Genomic DNA, 18860 nt, shown 5'->3' with positions numbered 1-18860 from the left:
ACTCTGCCTGTATCTGGAAATTAGCTGGGTGATTGCTTGGACATTTTGTGGCTGGTGTGAAAGATGGAGCTGCTTGGTTGGACCTAGTGATGAGTACAAGTGTGCGCACATCTAGCCAGGTTCTCTCAAAGCATTGCACTCACCTTCTGCTGAAATTTCTCATTCCTCTGTTTTCTTACCAATGTGTGGCTAGTAACCCCCGCACCCAGCTGCAAACAGATCTGCCAACGCCTAGTTTATTTTGGGATTTGTGCGTATGTAAATTGAGCCATTAGTTCCCAGACTCGTGATCCCTGGAGCTGTGCAGTTTGAATTGCTGCAGGTTGAGACTCTACCTCTTCCTATGTGATTGGGGATAATCCCGCGGCTGTTCAGGAACGGCGGCTGTTGGATGGTGTCCTGGTGATCCTTGGGCTGCGGTTGTAGCCCTGTGTGTTGCTGGGCCCACGGGTGAGTGGGGTGCAGCTGCTGACCCACTTTCCTTGGATGGGCATCGTGGGAGCACTCATCTCCTGGCACCAGAAGGGTTGCAGGGATGCATTTTCGTGCTCCTTTGTGACAGTGCTAATGATGTCGTCTGGCACAGATTACGCAAGGCTGAGCACCACCGAAGCACAGCTGTGTGGTCCCTGGCATCTGCTTTCTTCCCCCTCCGCCACTGGGCCACTCTCAATAGGGTATGTTGTTTTCAGCCCTGGTTTTATTTACCTTTCATTGCGGAGAAACCCTTTGCCAAGGGATTAAGACTTTGGGCTGGCTGAATTAATTTGGGATCTAAATCTTCCCAGGCAGAGAGTGCTGGAGGCTTTGTGCGTGTTTTGCTGGTGGTTAGCCTGAACGGCAGCAGAATGAGGGCTCTGCTGTGTCTTTGTGCTGGTAGTGATGTGTCCTGACTGCGCTCCAGAAAGATGTCTGGGGTGCCTGTTTGCTGGCTGTACAGGAATTGCTGCTGCAGACTGGGCATGGGGTTGTGTAGTGCCATGTGGCCTCATGGTCTGCAGCACAGAGGGTTCACCAGGCAGGCAAAACATGCTGCTTTACGGGAGAAATTTCTTTCCAACAGGTACTGGTTTATGCCCTATAAACGGGGCTTAAATGTGTTCTAGCCAGGAACTTCTCATGTATTTTGTTCATTTCTTGATTTAATTTTCTTTCTTCTGGTTTGCATAGGCCTTCCCTGTTCTCCTTCCCTCTTTATGAAATAGTATTTGCAGCCGTTGTTAACAGTTCCTCTTGGAGGAAGGATGCAGCAGTTGTTTCATTTGGACCAGTTTTCATGTGTGTGGGTTGTGCTGGGGTGGGAGGTTGCCATGAATTGAGCAGTTGGCTTTACTCGAAACAGTGCCACCCCAGCTGTGCTCTAGTAGATTTTACTTCTGCTGACAGACCAGACCAAGATCTTTTATTGATGCCTTCAAGCCTAATGAGCTATTTAGAAAATAAATTTGCAGAATAGGCAGTGGAGGAAGAGCAGTGCTTTCATTTCTGGCTCAGTTCTCCTGGGCATGAATGCAGGATGGTGTCAGGGATGTGGCTCTGGTGTCTTGACTCATGATCATTGCATCTTGCACATAAAGCAAGGTCAGGCTGGCCGCAGGCTGGCACAGAGACCTTTGTGGGTGTTGGACAAAAGGCAGTGTGTGGTTTTGCAGGCAGTGTGGGAACCATCACATAGAGCTGATAGGCATTACTGTCAGGTCTCTGCAACCTCCTGTGAGAGGAGTGATGTTGCTTTCAGTATCCTTGCCAAACTCCACAAGTAAAATTATATTTTTTTCATCTTTGTGGACCTTGAGCTGACTAATAGCTTTCACTTCCTGACCTGAACTTCAGTCCTGTCGATGGCTGTTAAAGGTTTGCATCATTTCACTTAAGGCTTTTCCTTACTGGATATGTGGTCCTGCATACTTTGGCCTCTTTGGGGTGTAAATTGCTATTTTGGCTTTTAGCCTCTAACATTTTGTACAACACAGGCCTACTTGGACTGTTCTGGGGCCTGGTTCAGGCATGAAATGCTGAGCCTACACTGCCAGAAATCAGCCTGTTTCTCCTGCTCCCGGCAACAAAAACTTTGCTCTCCTACTTGCCTCCTCATGTACCTTGTCGCACAGCTCAAAATGACTGCTTGATACGTGTCTTCTCTTGAAAGGTGGGCTGTGGGTTTGAAAAATGTGAGGTTTGGAGGAGCTGTTAATTATGGAATAGGCTGTTGCTTTTTAGATAGTGTCCCTGGTTAACAAGAATAGTTCTGTTGGAAATGGATAAGATTCTTAGGAGGGTTTGTGCTTTATCTGTTGTGCAGAGGGTGCTGCTGAAGTTTATCTCTGTGCAGCTATCCTTGGTGTAATTATTCATTACTGAACCATTGCTTCAAGGTGGGGCTGGTTTTACAGTTTTTAGAATATTTTTCCCCTTAATGTTACGTTTTTCCCCAAGAGGGTTTTCCCCTTCCCCATTTGAAAAACAAAGAGGATTATCATTATAGGCGTTTTTCAAAATTCAAAGTAGGTTTTCAAATGCACAATTTTCAGACCATATTTGTTTAAAAAGTCTAATGTAAAATATTCAGTTTTAAAAAGATTTAAATTCTCTTTAGTCATAAGAATTTACTACCTGAGTGAAAACCCAAGCAAAGCTGAGACTTCCCCTCTAGAATAAGAAGGGGTTTGCATATAGGCAATTCAGTTTTGCTTCTTGGTTTCAACAGGACAGATCTGTCCCAAAACCGTGTGCATCATCAGTACAGTTTTGAGTGAGCAATGCTTTTAGCTGACATCTACAATGGATGAAGAGGGAGGAGGGAGAGAATGAAGTTCAGCAGCCATTGGAGAGGCATAAAATGTCTTTATAGATGATGTTCCTGGTGAATAGGACTGTATGATTATATGGCCCGTGTATTTCAAATTCTGCTGGGAGAGCTTTGCAGCTTAGAGATAATGGTGGTGGCGGCTCACTCGTACTTACCCATTGAATCGCTTTGTGTGCTTAATGTTATTTATTTGCTTATCTGGTGCTGATGAAATTTCATCAGCCTTATTGTAATGGGTTTAGATCTCAGCTCTGCCAGGCCTCGGAGGGCAGGCTGTAGGAAATGCTTTCCGAGCCACACGGGAGGGGCAGCGCTTGTGAGAAAGGCATCTGTTGAGTGGGCATTTCTTCAGCTAAAAGCAAGATGCTGTGGGAACCATGTGGGAGCTGGATCCCCCGCCCTGCCCCTTGGCTTGCACCAGTTTGAGGAGTTTTTGTTCTTCTCCACCACTGACTGCCGCACTCAGTGGCTCAGGCACAGAGTCGCTCTGCTTCTCTGCCTGCTGTGCTGCAGACACAGTGAGAGGACACTGTGCTTCATCTGCTGGGAGATGCTTCTGCTCACCCTAGCAAACCAGGCATTAGCCCCCAAATGAATGAGCGTCCAGGGTGTTTTGTAAGCTGCAGCCAGGTTTCAGGTGCTGTCAGGGTCCCATTGAGTGGTTTTTTGATGGATCTTTGTGGCTTTTGGTCGTGCTTTTTATCTTGTAACAGAAAAGGCTGCTCGCTCTGTCTTGTCTCTGAAAAATTAATGGCTACATCCTCCCGAGCCCATCTCCAGTCCTTTAGCTCTGAGACGGCTTTATCCTGCCATGCGTGGAGCTCAGTGGGAATGGGAGCTGTCTCTGCTCAGCTGTGAGCAGGAGAGTGTTAAAGGCCTTCTTGCAAAGCTCCGACAGATAGCAAGATCGTCAGCTTCTCTGAAAAACACCCGTCCGTTTCTTTGTGCTGAAAAGCCCTGGCACTGGCAGATCAGTGGGAAGCGGGGCCACAGTCAGCCCTGCGGCCAGGCGGCCCCGCGTGCCCGCCAGCAGATCCACCGGCCTTTGCTGAATCATGGCTCGCTGCTGCTGTGCCAGGGTTGCACAGATGCCAAATGCTCTATTCAGATGAAAAGTGGAAGATCTTTGGCTGTGTCAGATGCTGTCCATGGAGCCAGCAGATGAGCCTCCAGTGGGGTATGCGAGCTCACTAGCTGTCAAGCTAGGAGTCCTCTCTCCATGGTGTCCCAGGAAATTCTTGTCCAGAGGCAAGAAAGGACTAAATGTATCTTTCCAGGGAGATTGGGGGAGACACTAACTGCTCTTCTCCAAAAAACAGGTGGGAGGAAGAGAGAAAAGGAGGCAGAATAAGGAAACAGTAAGCCTCATTTAAATCTAGCGCAGCAGATTTGTGAGTGGTTTGCCTCTGGGTCTGCAGTTGGGAAGCAAAGATGTTAAGATCTACAGATGTTTAGTGAACTGAGCTGGGCTCAGAGGACTGTTAGGGATCACTAATTGTGAGTGGGGTAGGAACTGCTTCTCCCGTCCATGTTTTCCTACCAACAGACAGGGCAGTGCATGGGAAGAACTGCTGTACTCAGTCCCAGGTGTGCATGTGGGGCAAGAGAGGTGACTCTTCTGTACATGTGCGTACACACACACGAGCAGCGCATTTGTGTGTCATTTTACACTCATGTTCATGCCCAAGTTGCTTTTGTGGCCTGTACACTAGGTTAACATTATATTTTAGTATTTCAGTGCTAAGTAGACCTGTAAATAGTATCAAGCGGTGGCCAGATGAGACCAGGATATAATCAATATGATCCTTTGAGCTCTGGGAGGAGGACATCCATATGTCCAAATAATTAGGGCCCACCATTTTTGGGGGCAAAAATTAGGTACTTAATTCTTTCCTATTTTATACTTCAATTTTTATGGGTGATTTCCTTTCAGGGCAAGTTCTCAAACTTACTTGGTATAGTTCTGTCAGATGGCTTTGTAGCTGTCTAAGGCAGAAATTAAATTGCATAGTCACTTGCTAAGGCTTAAAAAAAACTGGGTGAGAGATCTGGTTACTAGCACTGGAGTTTCTCTTGCATAGTTCCATATATCCAGTTAATTTATTGCCAGCAAACAAAACCACGTGAGTTTGCTTCCTTACTGCTGGTAACCTGAGCTTCATTGCTGGATTCATTTGCTCCTAATGGTCATGGAAAACGTGCGATTACACTAATAGCTGGTTATTAATCACTGTCAATGGCTGTAATTATATCAGCTATTAGGAAGTCAACTAAAAGCAATGTCTGTCCAATCAGCATGGAGAATAAGGAGAAACACAGTCCCTGCTTCACAGAAGTGGATAGTTTGTTGGCGACTTCATTTCCTTTTACATGGATGCACACTGGAAAAATAAATCTGAATTTTAGCTGCTTTCTACTTCCACTCCAGTGTCCAGACCTATTTACTGCGCCTTGCTCTATACCACGGTGTTGGTTTTCTGAGTGCTGCAAGAAGGATTCAGGGTTAAGCAGCTGTTGTGCTGTCCTCTCAGACCCACAACCAAGTGAGACCCTCTTCTCTAAGAGTGCCTGGTCCAAATCCATCTCTGGAGAGTCCTGGTTTACCCCTGTATGTCACTTCTGGATTGCTCTTACGATGATCAGTGTATCATTATAGCTGTGTATCCCTGCTGGGTGTATCCACAGGGATAGAAGGCATCCTTTCCTGCAGCAGCATCACACCTTGCCAGCAGACACTTCTATTGAGAGACTGATTAAACTGGCAAATGCAGAGTTTGGAGCATGCAGCAGAAGTATGTCTGCACTAAGCATGCTGCTCCCAGTGATCACCTGTGACAAAATGGTGGCCGAGCAGTGTCCTGTGTGCACCAGGATGATCATTTTACTTGGGACATCATAAATACCTGTGGAATTTTGATGTTGCAGCTGGGAAGAAGTTGCCTATATCCTTACTGTGATGGATGCAGTGACTGGCACATGCTTTTGCTTGTGCAGGAATGATTAGACTTTCCCTTTGTTCACAAGGAACATTTGCTCCTTTATATGTCCTTTATGCAAAATCCATGTTTTCCTTTTGGCTCATGCCCATAGGTGAATTTTTTCTGCCCTCTTGAGTGTGGATTGCCATGACCTGCTGAGAGCTTGGTGCAGCTCTGCTGAAGCGTGTTGTCTGGCTGGGGCAGCCCTTTTAGATCCCAATTTGGCATGTTAGCACTCCCTTCCTGCGTCTTCCTCTATTTGATGACTGCAGATAAAACATGCTCCTGGTGGATTTGGAGGCACTAGCATTAGATTCTCTGGGGAGTATTTCAGCACTGGTGTGAAACCCAGTAGGTAACATGTATCTTGAGCTGTGACCTTCCCTGAGCACAATGGTGTAATTTCAGGGCTCATCAGGAAAAGGGAACAAAGTAGATATCTTCTTACAGTGGCTGAAAAGATGGTTGGCTGTTGTTGGCTGATGGCTTGCAATAGGATGTTTAATGCTCCTAGAATTTGGCTGACAAACCAAAATTGTCTCGTGGAGCAGTATATGGGAGCACACCAACTGGGCTCCAGATGAAGGTGTGTTGTGTCAGGTTTTGCCTAATGGCTGTTTGTTTTTACTCTCCTCTTTAGGTAACTTTGCTGAGAGATGGCGGAGCAGCGTCAGGACGTCACCATGATGGAAGATCACGCAGCTGGCCAGGAGAAGCACATCCCATCAGGTGAGCACCTCCAGGAGGAGATGGTGTAAAGCACCTGCCTTGCCCACTGCCGAGAGAATGACCTAAGTGGGGAGAGCAGGCCCAGCGTGCAAGGGGGGCGAGGGGTCCTTGGGGATGGCCAGGAGGAGAAGGTATGTGTGTCTGGAAGGTTACCGTGGATCAGTTGGCTGCAGCCAGTGGACAGTGGGTAGCCCACAAGATTTTCTGATGTTCACAGTCATAGGAGAATGCTGCTGTTAAATATCATTGCCCAGCAAGAGCAGAACAACCCCTAGTATCCAGACTAGTGATGATCTTATTGCTGCAGCTTTGCAAATATGTGTTTCTGTGTTTGCTCCTTAGTTTGCTATAAAAGTACAGCACTGCTTTTATTTGGAGAGACAGCTCAAGGATGCTGCTTGCTGCCTGCTTTTCTCACCTGCACAGGGAGATGGGGGGAACTGAACAGAGAGCTCTGGGAGTGGGGGCCATGCAAGAGTCTTTTGCCCCATATTTCAGACCTGCATTTCTCAAGAAGCCTTTCCTTTTTCATTTCACCATGCTCCACAATTGAACTTGGAAACCCACATAATGCCAGCAAACCTGGTGGGACTCACTCCCAGCTATATCCATATAAACTTCATCTTACTTTTCTTTTCTTGAGGTGCTTTGGACACACCTTACACCAGATAAATGGATTGCCTCTGTCCTGGGGAGAATCCATAGCATCCATTCATCCGGGGTTCTGTAATGCATTTCAGTCCGGTAGCTCCTCTAAGCTTGTAGCCTCAGCTTTGCACATCACAGGTTCCCAGGGATTTTGCTTGTGCTAGTTTGAATCTTCTTTTCCAAGTCATTTTCTCCAGTTCTCCTTGTTTTATTTGCCCAGACTCCTTGCAGAGAGGAGACTTGTGCCTCTTGCCCTGCTCTTCCTAAAGATGACTTTTGCAACCAAGTCTTCGCAGAGTACATTATGTGCTACGCCAAGCCCTTTACAAAGACTTGCTGGTTTGCAATTATGAGAATTAACACATCGTGGAAGTGTTCAGCAGCCTGCTCTGGGAGGGAGGCTAACGGCTCCAAAAATGGCAGAGAGGACAACAGTGACTCCGAAGTTGTACATCTTTTCTGCTTACGTTGCTAAGATCTCCTTTCCTGCTTGTGCCATGCTTTGCTGTTTCTAGCTGTCTGGTTCACTGGGCTTTTCTTTTGCTGATGGGTTTCCGTTTGTTCCTTTTGGTGATGACACTGGTGCTTTTGGTTGGCATTTTCACGCTTCGCTTGCTTATTAGTTCAGGTGTTTTATACTCTCCAGTTACAGTTTCTTGCTGCTGTGGCTCTGGGCAATCAGAGTTCATAATGCACAGGCCATAATTCATAGCCAAGGACTTGTTCTAAGTATTTGAATGTTTTCCAGGCTATCCCCTTCAGATACCAGTCGATGATGGATCGGATGAGCCTGTTTCTGAAACATCTGACGCTAAGAGCACCCCAACTACGGAAGGTGGGAGCTCTTTGTCTTACTGCTTTGAAACCATGATGGATGGGGTCGTGATAAACCATGCCGAAAGACTCAACGTGCTGTGTTCTGGTGGGGTTTCTCAGGAGGAGTGTCTGCACTCTTGGACAAATGCTCTTCATTAGTCCCATCACAAGTGATGTTTGCCACTCTGCAGAATGAGATAATGAGCTTTAAAGGTGGAGAGTGGGTTGAAAGGCAAGAGAAGGTGAAGTGTTTATTATAGTTCAGGAAGTTGTTTGCAGTTTGTTTCCTGAAGGCTTTTTACACAGTGACCGCGAGCTCCCATTAGTTCAGCGCAGCTGGGAGCAATCCCATGTTGTGTGCTCCCAGGGCCAGAAGTTTGCATTGTTGTGCTCCCCCAGGATACCAACAGCACATCCTGGTTGCTGTGTTCCCTTTTGGAGTTAGCTGTACCTCATAGCTCTTTTTTTGCCCCCTCTGCACTTACATGTTCATTAGTACAGCATGATTCATGCTGGAGTGATGAGATGGGGAGAGTCTATACACAAAACAAAACTTTGTGCTGACGTAAAGGTCATATCGGTAGGACTCGGCATGTCTGTGCTGCTCCAGAGTGTTATCTGAATGCCACGTGTAGAAAGAATCTAATTCCAAAGTGGTCTAGAGAGACTTGTTCACCGTTTTAATTAACTGCACTCTTTGTGTTCCTCTGGCTGCTTTAATCCCAAGTATCTGCCTCTTGGAGACTTCAGGTAAAGGCATTAGTTTGAATTGATCTAAAAGATAAAGGGGGGATAGGCATTTGAATATCTAAAAGAAAGGTGGACAGAGATGCTGACCAGTTTCAGCCCTGTCCCGCTGGAGGTGTGGGCTGATGGATCATCTGTGAAGCAACTCAATTCCTGTGTATGTGGCTCAAGAAATCAGTATGTAAAACCTGGCTGGTGCAGAAGGGGATATTGTCCCTCTTTCCTGTTGGATCAAGACTGTCATGATGAGCAGACATCCCTCTGGTAGATGGAGCCAGGTATCTATCTGTCTCAGAGCTGCCCAGAGTGCAATGCAGTTGCAGTGCTCAGATGGTTTATGAAGGTATCTGATGGGAGCTGTTCTTTCCTGCTCCAGGCCAATGATGTCCCCATGCAGATAGCACTGCTGTGCATGCAGATCAGGCACTAGTGGCTGTCGTTAGCTGTGCATTTTCAGACAGTGTTTATGGTAAAGCCTTCAGCTGCATAAGGAGTATCCTGGAGATGTGTGGTTTGTGTGGCACAGGGGACACCTCATGGTGTCCCTGCAATACTGTCTTTGCTATGTCATGCTCGGTTGTCTCCCTCCACAAGCACTGGCTCAAGGGAGGGAGTCGGGTGCTTTTCTGAGAAAAAAGTTCTTCAGGCATGTCCTGGCCTCCACAGGGTTTTGCCACTCAATGGCTATGTGAAAGCTGCGTTGTTTTTCAGATGCCACAGCACCTTTAGTGGAGGAAGGAGACCACGAGGATCAGGGTGGTGTCGAACAGCACGGGGAGATCCCAGAAGGAACCACAGGTGAGGGAGACCAAGGTGCAGTTTCATCTCTTGATGCAGACAGAGCAGAGAGCTGGACTGGTTAGTGCGTAACAATAACACTGCAAAACCTCTCGCAGGCATGCTTTGCTCCTGATGTGTGCTTCTTTCTTCTCCACGGCCTGCAGAAATAATTCCTAGCTTACAATTGTCCTCTTGCCTTCCCCATCCTGAGGGAAACTCGCAGCCTTTTCTTCTCTCTTTCTCAGCTCCGCATCTGACAGTCTTTCTATCTGGTGTCTCTGTGGTGGCTTCGCCTCCCATCTCCAGGCTAAGCGCTTACCTGCAGATCCTGATCATCTCTGCCCCTCTGCCAGCAGCCCCGCTTTGCTGGCAAGGCAAGGCGGTCACCACAGGACCTTGCTGCTTGTCTCACTGGTGCTCTCGCTCAGCCCAGCCCATGCGGTTGTCTTTGAAGCAGCAGGTGAAAACCAGGCCACTGCAGCAGTTCTGTGGCTGCCGGCACGTTTTAAGGATAACGCAGAGGAAGTGAAGTGGCTAATTCAGCCTGAACGCTCTGTGGGGAATCACTGCACCTGGGCCTGGTTTTCCAGGGAGGGATGGGGGTCTTTCAGAGGCAGAGTAAGAAGGGAGTGAGCTGCAGCAGTGCTGTGTGTGTGCAAGAGGGCAGGAGCTCCTGGGAGAGTCAGGTCTGTATGTGAAAAATGAGTATGTGTCCCCTGTGCGGTAGCCACTGGATTTTCCTGGAAGCATCAGGCTGGACCTGAGAAAGGTAATGGGTGGAAATGGGCTTCTGCCAATGCTGAACACTGAAACAAACCCACAGCACACTCCCTCTGGCAGCCAGATTGCCTATCCTGCATCTGCCACCCAGGCTGCTGGTGGAGCCCTGGGCTGAAACGCAGAGTGTTTCCTCCTCGCCTGCTAGCAAGGATGCGCAGTCTCTGGATCAAGATCTGACTGTACCAGGGAGCCAGGAAGAAGCAGTGTGTCCTGAACTGTTTGGAAAAAAAGTGGGAAAAACAGAGAAAGTCCTAGATAGTAGAACTGTGACATACAAATATAATTAATTAAGCCGGTTTGAAAGTAGTCATACAATAAATTGAAAAAAATCTGATAGGGACAAACCATCATTGCTGTGAAGAACGTTGCACTTCTCTAATGTACCAGTATTCCTGAAGTGTCAGATTTATATCAGACTCAGATTTACTGGTGTTAAATAGTCTTGGCAGAGTTCGTTACAATAAGCTAGGTAGTAGACACCAAGAAGGTGGGGCTCAGGTAAGAGACATGCATGTGAGTGCTGCTGGCAATGTAAACACTAGGTGGGGGTAGAAGAGGGGATATAAATCCACAAGTTTCCCTGCTCCTTAACAGCCTGTTTTCTGCACCTCTGCCTGAAGGAGCTTGTACTAACCTGCTACTCAGGATGTGTGAGTTGGTGAAGTGGTCTCCAGCCTGGTACAGCACAGGCTGAATAGAACCACCTAGAACCATCGTCGGTGTGGGTTGATTGCCTTTCTGATACTGCCCTGCTTATAATACAGTGCTGATGGGCAGAATCAGCAGGGAGGTAAATAAATTCTCCAGACGCATGCTGCAACTTAATTCTTGTTTTGATCATGTTTTTCCCGTTCTTTCTCTGAACTGGGACCAGCTGAAGAGGCAGGCATAGGAGCCACACCCAACCTGGAGGACCACGCTGCAGGAGATGCTGCTCAAGGTTAGTGAATCATCTCTCACTGGGGTCCAGTTATTGCTGCACACATGTGTGGCTGGTTGCTAGTGGCTTGGGAATTTTCTTCTGTAATGCAAATGCTCCGCACTGTACAAGCAGTTGTGCAGTTCTCTCTGACAGGGGAAGGTCATACATGCTTTGAGTGTTCCAACATACTCATTTTGGGGAACTGCAGCTTTTCATGCACCAAATTTCTCTCTCAGATGGCTGAAGCCCTGATGCTTGTTTGTCCAGTTGGAAAACAGGGCATCCTCCAGGCTAGAAAAGGTAATAAACAGAGCCAGAATGGTGGAGTTAGCCAGGAGGAACTGCTCAGCATTGAACAGAGTCAGTTTTGGGCCCTGCATGTCACACATGAAATAAGTGAATTGTTTAACTCTAATTACTGTGTCTCTTTCTAACGTAAAACATGTCTCAAACCTACTCACTGATGCCCTGCTTTTAAGGGTGTTTTTTCTCATCCCAGTCTTAGGGAATGTGACTGACAAAGCCAGGCATGGTGGGCAGTGAGCGTTTATAGAGCATTAATTGTGCGTCTGCTCAGATGAGCCAAGAAATTATCCAGGGACCTCTTGGCTAGCTGGAAAGCCTCTCTTGACTCTGCTCAGTTCAGACTTGGTGGAAAACTTAAGGATGGGATTTTCCCAAAGCACCCAGTGCTAGCTTAATTCTGTGCCCAATGGGGCAGACTTATGGGTTCAAACTCACTTTGATATTGCTGTCTTGCTAGCACTAATACACCACAGCGCTAATCTGTTGCGCTGTTTAAAATCTTACTTAAACCCCATTTTGTAAGGTAGTTTTCTGTGCAGTAGACGTAACAAATTCTTCCAGTTGCTTGGGCAGCGTCTTTCCTCTTCATGGCTGCATTAGTGCATTTACAGACATCCATGTCTTTCAAAGAATTAAATTGGTCTTTGCCTTCTCAGCTCAGGGCAGAATTCAGGTCGTCCTTGCTTTCCACACACAGATGAGCACAGTTTATGTACAGTCCACTCCCTGCAGTTAAAATAAAACCTTTGCTTGCCTGTCCAGTGGTTCTTGGACTGGCAACTCTTCTGTATTTAAAGTGGTGGTGCCACTACAAAAAAGAAATCAAGACTGTTAGCAGGAGAGGGATGAAGTTCTCTCTTCTGTCTGCCCTTTTCAGTCTGGTTCTAGTTGCTGTTTCTCACAGATTTTTAATAAGACCTTTCTGTGCTGTCCTGGGATCTTTCAGCTGTCAGATATGGGGACATACAGCTAGCTGGAGCTCTGATATAACCTATATTTGACATTTCTAGGTTCTTATGTAAATTGTTACTTCTCTGAAAGTGGACTTGTGATAATGCGCTGCTTCCTTTTAATAGTTCTCTTTAATTCAGAGGAAAATACAATTATCAATACACACAGAGTCTTGGATATCTTGTTACTAGCTACCTTCATTTTTTTGTGTTGTGGGATTTGAAAAAATGATCTTTGCAGTGAAGATGGAGCGTGTTAAAATGCCTTTGGAATCTCAGGTGGAGAAGAGTCTTCTGATTTGTAGTTTTCGGTCTGCTGGCATTCTGCCAGCTCTTGACCTTGTGCTGCGGGGTTGTCTCAGAACCCCCAACAGGTCCTGGAATATGGAAGTACAGCTAATGAACTGACTGTCCACATCTCTGCACCAGCAGTCATTAATGGTCATGCTGTTTGTTTGCAGAAGAAATGAGCCAGGACAGTCTGCTGGCTACTGCATAAACACCCTTCAAATCCCTGTGGTTATAAAAGGTGTTTCTTGATGCCACATTTCAAATACTACCTGCCAGTAGGTGCCAATTTAAGATTTCTCTTAAACCACAATTTTGGAGATCTTTGTGTGGTAGTTTCACTTAACCATTATATTCTCTTAGAATGGGGAGAACACTGATAAAAGACTGAGTCAGTCTTGACTTCTTTTCTTGTTTTAATCTTGTTTGTTAATCTGACAAAGCAACAATAGAAATGTCAGTATTGAAGTGCTCTGATCTAGGCTCTTTAGTTTACCTGATCAGTGCTGAAAAAGACCAAAGAGTATTTGAAGCTGGACAAATTCATAATATAAGATGGACATTCTTACTAGGGCAGTTGACTTTAAAGCAATTTACCTATGTTCAGGGTGAATTCTCCATTGCTCAGTGCATCTTTGCTTCAGTTGAATGAATTTCTAACAGAAAAGCTCCAGCTCAACTAGAATATATGGCTTAATGCAGCAATTGTTGGGTGAAATTGTAAAGGACTGTGTCATGCATGAGATCAGCGGTAGAACAGAATTCTCTCTTTTACAACCACCCCCCCAAAAAAAAAAAAAAAAAAAGAGAGATCTGTGTCTCTGAGACCTTCAGTTTTGGGTTTTAAATGTCACATTCTGCCCAAGTGGTGGCAGCAGTGCTGGAGCTCTGATTAGCCTGAGTGGGTGCGCAGTCCAAAATTGCTGTGGCTGTGTTGCTACAGCCACATTTTTACTTACAGTCCTTTCCACTGAGGCTCTCTGCTCCACTGGCCGTTGAAATACACAGCAATAATAGAGGAGACGTAGGAGTGCTCTTCCCCAAGCTCATTAGTGATAGAAATGATCTGGAGAACAAAGCAGAGATGGTTTGAGCTCTGGGAGGATGTAACTGGTGCCACGTCTGCATGAACATTTCCTGCAAGGGAGGAGAAGACTGTAGGGATTTTGTAAGCCTGTGAAGGAGGGGAGGGTGTCTGGCCTGTTTTGTTTGGGCCCTTAAGGCAAGAAGAGGTGGTCACTGACTAGCAGACTGATGGTCCAGTGGTGCTGGTAGATTAGAAAATGGGTGTATTCTTGGCTTCTGAAAACTTCTATAGCTAAACCAGCTCATATACCACAGGTGTGGCAGATGTTGGCCTTTATGGCACATGCCTGGGATACCGCAGCCACCTCCAAGACTGGGTCAAGGGAGGAGTCTGGTCTCCCACCCACTGTGGCTGTCACTGTTCCTGATTCCTATGGGGATCAGAGTTTCTTTAAAGGCAAAAGCCACTATAGAAGTGAGTTGTCTGTTCAATGGGATGATGTGGGACTTACTTTTTTCCTCTAGATTGATAGTAGAAATCCTTAGTCTCTCTTCAGCATTATGTGTCTGACTACTTATTTGACATGCCTGTGCTAATTGTTTGCCCATGCTTCGTACTCTGCGCCTTGAACTTCAGGGGAGCCAAGCTCTCCAAAGCTACAACCTGGCCCTCAGGAGCGTGTGGAAGATGCAATAAAAAGAGAAAGCGAGCCCACAAAGCAGGTAGCTGGCGTTCTTCAGCAGCCTCTTCTGTCGCATGAAACGAAGGCTACAACGGCAGCTCCTACCAGAATCGAGGTCACCATCCCAATACCCCTGGATATGTACCAAGACTCCAGAGCATCTGAAGGCAACAATGAGTTCTGGGATCATCGAGGCAGAGAAGGCATTGGTGTGGATCCAGCACTGGGAACAGAGCTAGGTCGTGATGTGCACACTGAGGGGTTGGCAGGAGCAGGTGGCACAGATGACTCCCATATTAAAGATGGGCCATCTCCTTTATATACCAGAGCTCCATTAAAAGAAGATGCTAGTGGACGGGAAAGAGATGAGGACCGTGATATTGATGAAACTTCTGAACAGGATTTGCTTTCCCTGGTGGGAAAACATGTTTCATCAGAAGCTGAAATAGGCTCGTGTCCAGCAACAGCCAAGAAAGCTCTTGAAGAATATGCCTTTGAAGAAAACGAGTCCAAAGATGTCCTCAGAGACATCCCAAGAAAGGCAGTTCTTGTTGAAACTGAATCGCATAAAGCAGGAGAGGACCAAGAGGAGAAGAGACAGCCATTGAAGGGAGAAGACACACATGTCACCCCACCAGAGCCTTCTGAAATCATCTCCGAGAAAGAAGCTGAACCCAGGGAGGGAGAAGATTCTGGACCCTTGCTAGAAACAGCCAAACTCCCTGTTGAGTTAAAAGATGACATGGAAGACAAAGATGCTCCTTTGGAAGAGGCTGTGCCGGATACAGGAGGACGCCGGACGCCCAAGAAGAAACCGTATGCTCATGTTGCAGATAAAGCCATCAGTCGTGTCCCTCTCCTAAAAGGTGTGTGCAACGTTTGCCTGCCCTGAGCTCACATTGCCGGTGGCTTGCTCACGACAAGGCTGCCTGAACCAGTACTTCAGCTTGCTGCCACCTCTCGAATCCTGCTGCTTGGGAAATGGCCTGGACCTTTGCTGTGAACTGATCTACAAAGTGCCGCTGCTTCTCCCTCCCCGTCCTTCCCTCTTTAGTTTAATCCTGGTTGTCCTGGCATATGTGCCAGACCCTTATGCTTCGGTTTTGCGTCCCTTGCATGGTGCTGGCGTGTCCCCGATCATGCTTTGTTCACCTGTTTTTGTTTTGATTTCCTTGGATCTGTGGGGTGGGCACCTTAACTCACACCTGGCACCTTCCCAGAGAAGACGAAGACCGGATGGATGTTGTTCTGGCATGTTGGAGTGGGTCTGACCCGGCGCACGCTGCAGCTTGTTCCAGCAAGACACATGCCATCTGGTTTGCATGTGTCCACTGTCCGGTCCAATAACTCTTTGTATTGGCTTTCCTAAAGAGGAGGGAGGAGGAAAAAGACAAGTGAGATGGCAGGTCTAACCATGGAAAAGGCCCCACATTGCTCCTGTTTCTTGTACTTTTCCATTAAATGTCCACTACTGACTGCTGTGGGAGGCAAGGTCTACAGCTAGCTGGACCTTTGCCCACTGCAGGGCATGTCCAATGCTCTTACAAAGCATCCTGCTCTGATCCTAGTTCTGGATGATGTGTTCCTGGGTGGTCCAACGCGATGGCTGTATTTGGGGTGTTCTGCTGGAGCTGCCTGTGTGTGTGGAGGCCTAGCTCTTGGGTGCATCTAACAGCATGTGTGTCTCTAGGCTAGGCTAGGCTGGAAGGGCAGTCAGACCCTGGAGCTGCCCTGTTCATGCAGCAATCTCAGTCTTGGCTGTCTTGGGTGAAGGTCTGAGGTCACCGCTGAATGCACGAGCATCCCTGCCAACAGAGGAGCTCTCAGACCTTTTCTTTCTCCAAGAGCTATTTTCCACCTTTACTAGGGGTCAGAGGGGTGTCACTAGGGCCCCTGCTCCGTGGCCAAATGCAGGTTTTGCAGTGACTTGTATTAATAAGCTAGGGCAGCAGGACACATGTTAAAACCCGATGGTCTCTCACCATGTTGTACCTTAGCTCTGGCTGTCCAGGGCCTGGCCTGGGGGAAGCTCTTCCTTTCACCCCAGTGCTGCATCACAAAAGCTGGGTGCTTCCATTAGCCTGGAAATCCTGCTCTGGTTTGCAGCAGAGAGAGTATGCTCTTTCCTGCGCAGGGTTCATGAAGAAATTGTTGATGTAGCTTTTTCCATTGGAGCTAAAGCTCATAACATATTTCTTGTTGTTCACTACCTAATAAGCCAGCGGGAAGCTTCGCACATGTGCTGCAGGGCATTGGCATGGCTTGCTATCGCGTGCATCAGAGCCTGAAAACGATGGCGGGTTGGGGATACATTGCCCAGAATCTACCAGTTTCTGATTCAATGGGAGGAATTTCTTTAATTATTTAATGATCTTTTCCTTCAAAGGCAGAGAGACTTTGTGGCTGATCAGCTCCAGCCTTGCTCCAGTCTGCAGTTTAACTGAATTTGGGAAGGGTAGTGCATCCAGCAGCTCTGGGAGTGGCTGCTGGGATGGGTCAGTGCTGGATTAACAACACTGTTCATGTCACTAGGAAAGGGCTGACCTCCCAGGACAGATTTCCAAAACACTGGGGAGAATATCAGCAGCTTTTCCTCCCAGATTAGGGTGGAATTAGCTGAAGATGGGGAAAAGGGGCTTTGTTAGGAGTGCCTTACAGAACAAACGTTACTTTCTCCCTGTTTCTAATCTAATTAGCAATACTGCAGTCTGTTGTGCTTCTAGACTAATGGGACAAAACACTGAAATATTGTCAGAGTCACTGTAAGCTTGATACAAATCAAGTAGGACAACAGCTAAAACCTTAAGACCCTGCAGGGTCTGACCCAGATCAAAGGCAGACTGTCTGCTGGGGAGGCAGAAAGCGGTGTGTCAGGAGAGATGGGAATTAACAACAGCCGGGTATAAAAATGCTTTGCAAAGCTAACACACTGAACAACAACTTTAAATGAGATCATGGGCAACCTGGTGCTGTTAGGATTGGGGCATTCTTCAATTTTAGTTTTTATTTATATGACTGGTAGAACCAATGGGTGTTTTAGAGAGGGAGACTTGTGTCTGGGGTTGAAGAGAGCTGTTCTGTCCTAAACTGAACAGATGCTACTAGAACTGAGCACAAATCTGGGCAAAATAGTCTCATGCAAACTTTGTTGCGTGTGTCTGATGCTCCAGTGATGACTAATGCGCTGTTGCCTGTGCACAGGATAATCTGTTAACCCAGAAAGAATGTGTTTGTGATGTGGAACTATTTCTGCAAGAAATGAGTGACTTTGTAATATTTCTAAGAATAGTATTTAATTTAAAGGAGAGCAGGAATATGGAACACCCACCCAGCATGCATGTTGCTGTAGCTCAGGCATTATCATCTCTCCAGAGTTTGCTGACCAGTCCCAAGAAGTGTAACTCTGTGTGTTTCCATTTGTCAGGTCGTATTGACAGCAAAGACAAGGAAGGGACTGAAGCTGAGGAAAAGAAACCCAAGGTAAGCTAAAAAACAAAACCAGAGGTAACATCAACTCACTACATGCTGTGCATGTTCCTGACTCCCTCTCCTGCTCTCCTGGATGGTGGTTGTGCCTCTTAGGAAACCTTGCCATTATCTTCCATTCTTCCGTCTGTCTTTCAAGAGTGGTTTTATTTTTCCTTCCCTCACCCTGGTTTGGATGGTGCAATCCATGGTGATCTTTGAGGGCGAGGAAGTGAACCAAATCTAAAACAAACATGTGGCTCATGGGGGTGGGTGAGTGGTTAGAGAAATCATTTTCTCAGCCTGAGACCGGAAAGCATACAGCTGGCTTTGCTGGGGCAAACCAGTGCAAAAGCAAACTCAAAAGTGCATTGGGCTCTATTGGGGACAAGCAGCGTAACAGTGAAAAAAGCAAGACGTAATTAAAAAAATTAAATAATCTAGGCCTTTCAGATGCTGTGTTCTGGGTGAGGAACAAGAGTTTAATAATGGTTAAATTCCAGAAGTTTAAAGATATCTGTTACACTGCTAATTTGGAGGAGGTTTAGTTCAGCTGGCCATTAGCCTTGCTAGGGCCTGGGTGAGATAATGGACAAGCTGATGGACAATTTAGTGGGTGAAAATTAAAGGGGAGGAATATAATTGTTTTCAAACCATGTGAAATTGGGTCTTTCCCTAGGGAGGTTTGACAGGGTTGTATCTGGCCTGGCTTTTGACATGATAGCAAGCAATCGTCTAGATAAAAACCAGTGATCCATTATTGACAAAGCAGGTACGAGGGAGTTGAGAGACCTGGGAGCGGTCATATTCATCTCCCAGAAATGCTGGTGTTGATATTGCTGTACCTGCACCATCTTTGCCAGTGGAGCACATAGAGAGTTTGGGAGTAAATAGAGCAGTTCAGATGGTAAAACGTGCCACTGGTGTGGAGGG

At 46.8% G+C, this 18860-nt stretch overlaps 1 protein-coding gene across 2 annotated transcripts in view; it reads left to right on the top strand.

The window, feature by feature from the left end:
• The window catches only part of MAPT (microtubule-associated protein tau), a 50518-nt gene that overhangs the window by 16990 nt on the left and 14668 nt on the right, over positions 1-18860 (top strand). For both annotated transcript variants that reach the window (XM_010561408.1, XM_010561409.1), the window contains 5 exons: positions 6428-6516; positions 7913-7999; positions 9439-9525; positions 11162-11227; positions 17887-17942. In XM_010561408.1, coding sequence (XP_010559710.1) covers positions 6444-6516; positions 7913-7999; positions 9439-9525; positions 11162-11227; positions 17887-17942 — 369 coding nt within the window. In that variant the 5' untranslated portion in view covers positions 6428-6443. The remainder of the gene's footprint in view (positions 1-6427; positions 6517-7912; positions 8000-9438; positions 9526-11161; positions 11228-17886; positions 17943-18860) is intronic.

Source organism: Haliaeetus leucocephalus, unplaced genomic scaffold (assembly GCF_000737465.1).
Source record: "Haliaeetus leucocephalus isolate CR32 unplaced genomic scaffold, Haliaeetus_leucocephalus-4.0 Scaffold144, whole genome shotgun sequence".
NCBI lineage: Eukaryota > Metazoa > Chordata > Aves > Accipitriformes > Accipitridae > Haliaeetus > Haliaeetus leucocephalus.
The sequence above is the reverse complement of the archived record's forward strand: the minus strand, read 5'-3'. Positions and strand labels throughout refer to the sequence as shown.